Source organism: Nyctereutes procyonoides, unplaced genomic scaffold (genome assembly GCF_905146905.1).
Source record: "Nyctereutes procyonoides isolate TBG_1078 unplaced genomic scaffold, NYPRO_anot_genome, whole genome shotgun sequence".
Lineage (NCBI taxonomy): Eukaryota > Metazoa > Chordata > Mammalia > Carnivora > Canidae > Nyctereutes > Nyctereutes procyonoides.
Window position 1 is genome coordinate 73,078,847 of NW_026575142.1, and position 7,587 is coordinate 73,086,433.

Sequence of the window (7,587 nt, forward strand, 5' to 3'; positions counted from 1 at the left end):
GCAAATGCAGAATTATTGTCATTTGACAAACATTTCTCCAAAATATATGGAAGGCAGATCCGTTCACAAGAGCGTAAGAGAAGAAAACACTCCATTTTTAATGGAACGTCCTCTTTATCGAGATCATTTCAGTAACTTAGTACTGTTTGCCACGGAAACTACTACTATAAACTGTCTTGGCCCAAAAATATACAGAAGCCCGGTGCCTTTGTGACCTAAACCGGCTCCATTGGAACTCAGCCGCAGACGGCTGGCCTGTGGTTTCTTCAGGGCTTTGCTTCAGAAAGTATTTTTAAAAAGTGAAACGAGGGATCCCTGGGTGGTGCAGTGGTTGGGCGCCCGCCTTTGGCCCAGGGCGCGATCCTGGAGACCCGGGATCGGGTCCCACGTCGGGCTCCCGGTGCATGGAGCCTGCCTGCTTCTCCCTCTGCCTGTGTCTCTGCCTCTCTCACTCTCTCTCTCTGTGTGTGACTATCATAAATAAAAGTTTTAAAAAAAAAAAAAGTGAAACGATATGAGACAGCTTTGAAAAAAGGAAAGCTTTTAACCCTTTTGATCCCAAAGATATCCAACCGGTAGAGAATTTATTTCACGGAGTCATAGGCTGATTTTATACTAAGTTGTAACTCCCTGAGAAACTCTGCTCGTTTGGAGATACTTTCAGGCCTTACTGTTGTGCCAGTGCCAGCTCTCGGCCGCGCTCGTATTTGCGAGCGTGCTCACATTCGCTCTCCGCTGATTAAACCTGAGGGTGTCAACCAGCCCTGCCATAGAACATGACTGACGCCCCGTTTATGATAAATACCAGCACGCTCAGTCTCCACTCTTAACTAAGTAAGGGTCCTCCTGCTGTTTAGAGCCCAAGAATCCAATGATTAGAGCAGGTGCCTGCGTGCCACTAATAAAGTCACAGAAAAGAGTAATCCCAAACATACTCCACTAGCAAAACTCATGTATTTTCTTCCTGTGGAATCTACAGGTCTTCCAGGATCTTACCCCCAAAGCTTCCATCAAGGTACCCAAAGTCCGACAATAGCCCACCTCATTTGTGTTTCCGCATAACAGTTGTGGGAGTTGTGCACTGCACAACTTTTGGGTGCCAGTCACATGGTAAAAGTCACAGCTGTGAATATTTATAAGCACAACTTATAAATTGGTAATAGCAGTGAAATATGTGGGTTTTCTCCTAAAACCTGTGTGATAATTTTTCAACAGAAAATAAGTGTCCTAGGGAGGGGGGCATAGTTTTCTAATTTATACTAAAATATTACATAGATCAGCAGTGATCTCGTCACAAACCAATTTGATTCAGATAAATCTGTTAAATTAACCATTTCATAATGTGTATAACGCTGGACAGGGATTTTCTTTTTCCTGCTGGGAGTCAGTTATCATAAAGAAGGGAAACAGCTGAGGACCCACACATCTCCCTGGAAAGCAACTTATATCACTTTCTCCCTAACTAACATTTTTAAAAAATCAGTTTTGCCCCTGCCCATTTACAGACCAAGGAAAAAGGGTCACAAAGATCTCGTCTCCTTAAAGACCGCGTTTTAAATTAGGGAAAAAAAATGTATTCAAAAGGATATGCAATAAGTAACAAACAAAAACTTTGATCCCATCCGTATCCAGAAAAGAGAGGGCAGGGGGAGGAGAAAGGACAGGAAGAGGGACAGGGGCGGAAATATAAAGTGAGGTGAGGGGTTGGGGCAGGGCAAGGAGGGAAAAGAGAGACAAAGAGAGAAACCCAAGGACTTAGTAGGAAGAAAGGAGACACATACGGAAGAGATACAGCAAGACGGAGAAGAGGGGAAAAGATCAAAGGAAAGATAGCGTGAATTGTCAGACGAGTGCTGGTTGAGTGGAAACTCATTTGGTTCTGTTTTATTTTCCTTGGTTTATGGAAAAAGCTACTTTGTCACGCTCACTGGGCGTGAACAGCTCATCGCAGCTCTGTACTCAGTGTCTCTACACCGCCCAGGACTCTTTCCTAGCGACTCACCAGAGGTACCGCTGTTCCCTCGACTCCAGCAGCGAGGTCACCTCAGTGACGTGGCTGAACGAGTGAAGGGAAGCCAAAAAGAGAAGAATAAACTACTTGCCCTGAGAGAACCGGTAGCTTCTGGTGTCACGTGGACAGCTGTGGGCAGACCAAAGACAGAAAGACTGACACGGTTCCACGGTAAAGTGTGTTCAGGAGGGAATGATCAAAGCTCGCCGTGCTTAGGTGTGGTGAAAAGATTCCACTTGAGTCTTCCGATTCTAATCAATAATGAAGTTGTACGCGGGTGACCTGTGTAGGTACACGTGGGGCAGATCAGCATTATTTTTATTGCCGTGTGAGGTCTTAGGGTTTCTGAAGACTCTGGTTTGAATATGGAAAGAATAAGGGACGCCCGGGTGGCCCAGTGGTTTAGTGCCTGCCTTCGGCTCAGGACGTGATCCTGGAGACCCGGGATCGAATCCCACGTCAGGTTCCCTGCATGGAGCCTGCTTCTCCCTCCGCCTGTGTCTCTGCCTCTCTCTCTCTCTCTCTCTCTCTCTCTCTCTGTGTCTCTCTCTCATGAATAAATAAATAAAATCTTAAAAAAAAAAAAAAAGAATAAGCATCCAGGTTATTTCACAGACCGTGAAGGTGACCCTGCTATCCCACCCCCTCCTAGTACCAGACACACACACACACAAACAAAAAGATCTCCTGATGGGTTTCTCTCGTTTCCCACAGTGCTCCTATATACCTAAGTGTGGAAAAAATTTTGAAGAATCCATGTCCCTGGTGAACGTCGTCATGGAAAACTTCAGGAAGTACCAGCACTTCTCTTGCTACTCTGACCCAGAGGGAAACCAGAAGAGCGTCATCCTAACCAAGCTCTACAGTTCCAACGTGCTGTTCCATTCCTTGTTCTGGCCAACGTGCATGATGGCTGGGGGCGTGGTGATCGTTGCCATGGTGAAACTCACGCAGTACCTCTCCCTGCTCTGCGAGAGGATCCAGCGGATCAATAGATAAAAGCAAGATGGATGAGATCATTTTCTTTAAAGCTCAAATACTGTTTTCTTTCATTCCTCACCAAAGAACCTTAAGTTTGTAACGTGCAGTCTGTTATGAGTTCCTTAATATATTCTTATACGTAGAGCAATAATGCAAAAGCTGTTCTATATGCAAACATGATGTCTTTATTATTCAGGAGAAGAAATAACTGTTTTGTGTCGGTTGGTTTTCACAATCTTGTTTTGATGCTGGAACTAGCACTTCCTTCTCTCGTTCCGCCAAGACAGGGCTCAGTTGTTCATTTGCCAAGCTTTGGGGAGGGACGTAGACGGTATCAGCGTGATAACGTCTGTGTTCTCAGTTGTCAGATATCTTGAAGATGTTTCTGCAATATTTTTCATCACTCATTGTTTACTAAAGCTGCAGCCAAAAATATTCTTTCTTTTCTTATTCAAAACTGAGCCCTGTAGCAGGTGAAGGGACCAGATTTCCTAACTGAAGGATGTTAAGCATTTTCCTTATATTTCTACCATATCACTGTAAAGAAGGGGGGGGGGCGACGTCCAGACAGTTATTTCTCTTTTATTATTTTCTATTCATGACTTAAGATTTTTTAACTGATTTCCAAGAATAAGCTGTTTTCATTAACCAGTTCTATAATCTCTTCCTGTGATTTAAATAGAAAATGAACAGAGCCCTTTTCCATTTAAGACCCTGCTACTGTGTGAGGAGACAACACTTACAAAGAGTTTCATTACCTGTGAATTGACTGAATGTTGAGTAGATGCACCGTGGCCACCCAGGAACGTCTATGTCACCAAGATATTTATGTGAAAATCTTTATTCAACTGAACTGTTAGAGGGTAAAATTAAGATCCTACTTGCCAGTAAAGACAAGTGGACTTTTTCAATGGGTAAATCGATTGTGGCAAATTAACGTATTGGAATGTTACTCTTTGGGAATTTATGTTTAAATTAATGAGTGTGTAGTCTCTCCTTCTGACAAGTGTTCCCATTGGGATTTTAAAGCTACATGCCCAGAATATTTGTCTCCTCTACATGTTTTATTTTTCTATTTACAATTCTCTTTTTTGCTGCTAGATTTTATACACAGAGCAGACCTTTTTCCTAACACTCACTCGAAATGAATAACAGATCTAAAGGAAGACTTTGTCACATTGCCCTTTGCTTCTCCTGTGGGGGGAGGGGGAAGAATGAGGCACTGGTTTTAAACAAAACATTCCATCCTTTACTTAACATCAATATCAAAAGGAGAAGGCAAACATCTATCTTTCTCATCTATATTTAAGTATCCTTTTATAACATAGTATCGCAATTTTCTAGATATTGGGAAATTTTATAAAACATATTTGTGGAATGCATGGTGAAACTTATCTGATGAAGTGGAGAGTTTCCTGAAATACTGTAATTCATAGTTTCACTCTCCATAAGATGTAAATTCTTAGGGTGTAATTGGGACTTCAAATGTGTAATTAAAACTTTAAAAAACAAAATCCATTACATCGGCAAGATTTATATACTTCTTGCGTTCTAAGCTAACAAGTCCATGGTCATCCAAAAACCTAGGATTCGCTATCTTTAAAGGTATTTAAATAGATTATAAAGAAAGTTCCTTTAACACCCAAACATGTATAACTTTCAAACAATATTGTTTGAAAATATGATGGAAAGCTTGATTCCTACCCTACTTTAAAAACCTAATTCTGAAGATGATAGAAAACTCTTTGTGACTAGGGAGCTGAGAATCTGCGATCTTTAATGTTCCTTGAGCTTCCCTTCAAGCAATCTGAAGATGAGTTACTTATTATTTTTTTTCAGATTTGTCTTTAAAAATTCCCAACTGTTGTTTCAAATAAGATTTAAGAAATCTCAAAAAAAAGAATTAAGAAATCTCAAAATAATAACCCCCAAAAAAACTTAACTAGTGACTTTCTGAATTCCAGTAAAGCAACAGCCCCTTCAAGCAATTTAAATGTATAGACAATTAAATGCTCATTATTAAAGGAAATGAATTGGGATTGATAATGTTTTAAATACATTGCACATGCTAACTAACTTAATTTTTATTAGAGCCCTATTGCAGAGAGCACTATTATTTTCCCATTCTATACAAGAGAATGTTGAGGCTTAGAGGTGTTAACTTCCCCAAGACTACACAGAAACCAAGATGGCAGAGGGGTGAGAAAATACCCAGCCTGTGGCTTCTCCACTGTAGTGACCATCTCTGTGGCTTTGGGGTATTTAAGATAACACTGAGGAATGCTACGGTTTAGGAAGGATTATGGAGGTAAAGGGTAAAGAGGAAAGACCGCTGAACTAGAAGTCAAGGACGTCATTCAAGACATGGTGACTAGGGCCCTTCAGGCCTCTCGATTAGTCTCTTGACCTCTTTGATTGTAAGATTAGAATATGAGGGGAGTTGACCACTAAGCTCCTTTTTAACGTTAACTTTTCATCCTAGAGATATGGAAGGAGGAATGAATACCACTCCCCAACCTTCACAGCACAGGTCTGATCCTCGAACAGAACCTACACCTACTAGTCCATGGATCACAAAGTGGCTTCCCTGTTAATACTCCCCATAGGCCACGTGCCCTTCTCCGGGACGCAGACCTTTATCTACACCCACCAGAAGCAAAGCTCTGAACCTCCACATGACTCCACAAAGACGGTCTCTGTCTCAGGGTGTCTGTGCTTCCAAATCACTTTCAGTAGCCAATTGGCATATTCCATCTAAAACCTTATTGATTTCAAATTCCCTGAGTTACAATTATATTAAAACCCCGACAACAGTAAACACACCAATGATTGCTTGCAAATAGCCATAATAACAAATTCATTCTGTAGAAAGCCACTGGTGCAATGCTGACCGGTCGTAATAACGGAGCGGGCAACCATAAAGTACCTCTCATGTCCGCCACATGACGTTAGCGATCCAGCACGCTACTCTTTTTCTCATTGCTGCAAATATTATTTTCAATATGTCAAACCATAAACACATTTCAGTGGGCAAAGCATCCTGACACTATAATCACTCCATTGACGTTACAGAGAGACGTGTAGGACAGCAAGATAACATGAGCGACAGATCCAAGAGGGGTAAAGCAATAATTTTAAAGCAATGACCTGCTGTTCACAGACATAATTAAATTTTCCTCCCCTACTCGGCCAAAATACGGCAGTAAACGACGTTCAAGCAAGTAAGGGAATGTTTTTCCCCGATGGGAAAGAGGAGGTGGTTAAAGTTTGGACATGCTTCCTTCTCTTCCCCACTTCTGCTTTTTTCCCTTTCCCTTCGTAAAACGTTCAGTAAGAACAACCCCACGGTTCCGCAGTGACCCCCCCCCCACGTCTGTACCACATTCGGAGTCTGACCCAAGGGACGCAGTGTCAGGACTCTTGTGAAAAACCTGTCAGGGTGACACGTCCGACAGAACCGAGCAGGCCTCCGTGAGGTTGACTCCGTCCCTCGCTTCCGTACAGCAACCGCCAGGACAGTGCAAAGTGCGGGACCCCGCCCGGTCTCCCAACCATGAGTGTGTAGCGCACTGCAGGGGTCAAGACGACACACGTGAAGAAAACAATGGAGCACGCAGAGCTCTCGGAGAGCCCGAGCCGGGAGCACAACGGCCTCGGAGGGGCGATGTCCGACGTGTGGGGCGCCCGGCACCGTAGACAGCAGGTAACGGCTGCTTATGGGGGGTACTTATTAGTATCAGTAGAAAGTGGAGAAGGAGTAGTAACAGTCTTAGGACAACCACTAGTAGTACCTGGCCTCCTGGAGCCAGAATAGCTCTAAAACGCCTTTTTGCCCAGAATCCACAGCAAAGCCTGAGTCCTTCCTGCAGCGTCGTTAGTCGGTGACGGGGACGGCTGCTGCTGGCGTCCTGCCGGTGGTGGGGTAGGCCGCCGGTAACAAGGCAGCGTGAGAAGCCCTGCTGATACCGGTTTGAAATCTGCCTCCCATAGGATCCACACACTAAATCCACACCAAATCGCATCAGTACTCCTGGGTCACCAACTTATCCTAGTAGCGCTATTTTTACTTAAAAACAGAGGAGGGAATGGGAAAAGACCCACTTTCATTTGTTTAAAGTGTAAAACCACAGGGAGGTCAGACGTTCAGCCAGGATTGACATAAAGGAGAACTTCTGACTGACATCAGCTTTAAAAGGGGGTGACTGGGTGACAGGCACTGAGGGGGGGCACTTGACGGCCCGAAGCCTCTACAACCTGTAGTGTACTTGCTACGTGGTGTGACATGGAGTGACATCAGGACACGGAGGAGGTTCAGGATGCTCTACACGGCCTCATCCCCTGTTAGCACTGTGAGCCGTAGTGCTAGAAATTGCTTTTGGTAGAATTCACAATTTCTCTTTATAAAAATCTCCTGTCTCCCTCCGTCTCTTTGCCTGTCTGTCTGTCTCTCTCGCAGTCCCGCTCTCTCTCAGCTGTTTCTCCTGTTGGTCGTGTCCTTCATCTTCATGTACCAGCGGAGATGGCCCCGTGTTCCCCACACCCCTTGTGTCTATACTTGCAGGAGGAGAACAACCCAGCACTTCTCAGCCTCAGAA

The 7,587-nt window shown here is 43.8% G+C and overlaps 1 protein-coding gene across 1 annotated transcript in view; it reads left to right on the top strand.

Moving 5' to 3' along the window:
* The window catches only part of KCNMB2 (potassium calcium-activated channel subfamily M regulatory beta subunit 2), a 90,687-nt gene extending 86,201 nt beyond the window's left edge, over window positions 1–4,486 (top strand). The window contains exon 5 of the mRNA XM_055307696.1: window positions 2,726–4,486. Coding sequence (XP_055163671.1) covers window positions 2,726–3,010 — 285 coding nt within the window. The 3' untranslated portion in view covers window positions 3,011–4,486. The remainder of the gene's footprint in view (window positions 1–2,725) is intronic.
* The last annotated feature ends 3,101 nt before the right edge of the window (window positions 4,487–7,587 follow it).